The sequence below is a fragment of the Alligator sinensis genome, unplaced genomic scaffold (genome assembly GCF_000455745.1).
Source record: "Alligator sinensis unplaced genomic scaffold, ASM45574v1 scaffold76_1, whole genome shotgun sequence".
Classification (NCBI taxonomy): domain Eukaryota; kingdom Metazoa; phylum Chordata; order Crocodylia; family Alligatoridae; genus Alligator; species Alligator sinensis.
This window is the reverse complement of record NW_005841865.1, coordinates 3,218,290-3,220,009: the sequence shown is the minus strand read 5'-3', so window position 1 is coordinate 3,220,009 and position 1,720 is coordinate 3,218,290. Positions and strand designations below refer to the sequence as shown.

The window sequence follows — 1,720 nt, the reverse complement described above, 5'->3', positions numbered from 1 at the left end:
TCTGGTGCAGCAGGTCGCTGAGGCGCGGCTCTACCGGGGCTGCTTCCTGGGTCGCGCTGTCGTGGCCAAGCTCCGCTTCCCCAAGCGCTACCGGCACCCGGCGCTGGAGGAGCGGCTGAGCCGGCGGCGCACGGCGCAGGAGGCGCGGTCTCTGCTGCGCTGCCGCCGCGCAGGTGGGAGGTCTCTGCAGCGGGTGGAGGTGGGGTCCCCCTGCCGGGGCTTAGCGGTGATCCCGTCTCCATCACTAGCCCGCGAGGCTCCTGTCGGGCCGCGGGACCCGCTTCCACCCGGTGCCCGGCTCCCTGCCCCCTCCCCGCGGGCCTGAGGGGCCTCCCGCCGCGCAGGACGGGCCCAGCGCCAGGGGAGGGGAGGGGAGGGGAAAGGAAGGGGTGATCCTGCAAGGATGCCGGACAAAACTCTTTGCAGTCGGGGCGTGCTCAGATCACACCCCTTAACCTGGTCCTCGGGCTTTGACGCGGTCAATATAAGCCCTTTTCCATCTTCGTTGCGTGCGACTGGGCAGGGTGGAAGTCGCTCGGGAATTTCTGTGCCCTAAAAGTTAGCGCCTCATCAATCCTTTTTATTTATTTATTTATTTATTTTAAATAGGCATTTCTGCACCCGTGGTATACTTTGTGGATTATGTCTCCAACTGTATCTATTTGGAAGATATTGTAGGATCGATGACTGTTCGGGATTATATCATTTCTGTACAGCAGCGCGAAAAGGACACTAGCGGCCTCTTTACCTTAGCAGAGAAGATAGGCGAGGTTTTGGCTCGGATGCACGATGAGGATCTTATACATGGGGATCTTACGACGTCCAACATACTCTTGCGGCCCCCAGCAGAGAAGCTGGACCTCGTGCTGATAGACTTTGGACTGAGTTTTATATCTGGCCTACCTGAGGATAAAGGGGTTGATTTGTATGTCCTGGAGAAAGCCTTTCTTAGTACTCATCCAAACACAGAGACTCTGTTTGAAGCTCTGTTGAAGAAATACGCAGCTATGTCAAAAAAATCGAGCCCAGTGATCAAAAAATTGGATGAAGTACGACTAAGGGGAAGAAAGAGATCCATGGTTGGATAGAAGCAAGCAGACTTTGTGGAAGGGTGGGGAAATGACTTCTCATGTTCTGCAAAGGTCTCCAGTGGCTTGTATTCACTGTTTTGGTAACTTTCAGTCCAATAAACCAGCTTAATACAATATGACTCGTTTTGTATAGCTACCTAATATGTGGCCAAAGTAACCAAGTCAAAAGCTGCTGCTGTTAATACACAGATAAACGGGGGAAAAGGAATGAAATGTTTCCCTTTTTAAAAGGAAAGAACTAAAGCATGTGGCATTTTCTTGCTGCTTTACATAGAATAAATATAACACTCAATGCTAGTGTTATCAGGCTTGAAGACTTTGGCTTTTCATTTTCAAATCAATAGTCTTTCCTTCAGCAAATTGTCTGTTTAAACCAGTAATAAAATGGTGCCAGGGTACTTTGTTAAAGGTATTCCCAGTCGAGCAAAAAGTCTTTTGTGACTTTCCTTTCAGATAGTGGTCAAACAAGTAAGCAGTATCCTATCCTATGAATACTATTTACATTTTTGAGAACTAGGAATATATAAACAGTAATGGCCTGCCTGGATCAAAGCAGAGACTTAGTTTTCTAAGTCTCTAATGACATCAACCGTCTCCATTTCTAATAGATCACTGCTGTAAGCCAGGAG

The 1,720-nt window shown here is 49.3% G+C and overlaps 1 protein-coding gene across 1 annotated transcript in view; it reads left to right on the top strand.

Annotated features, from left to right (window-relative positions):
- Window positions 1–1,205, top strand: part of TP53RK (TP53 regulating kinase) — a 4,842-nt gene extending 3,637 nt beyond the window's left edge. The window contains exons 2-3 of the mRNA XM_025191994.1: window positions 2–173; window positions 610–1,205. Coding sequence (XP_025047779.1) covers window positions 2–173; window positions 610–1,088 — 651 coding nt within the window. The 3' untranslated portion in view covers window positions 1,089–1,205. The remainder of the gene's footprint in view (window position 1; window positions 174–609) is intronic.
- The last annotated feature ends 515 nt before the right edge of the window (window positions 1,206–1,720 follow it).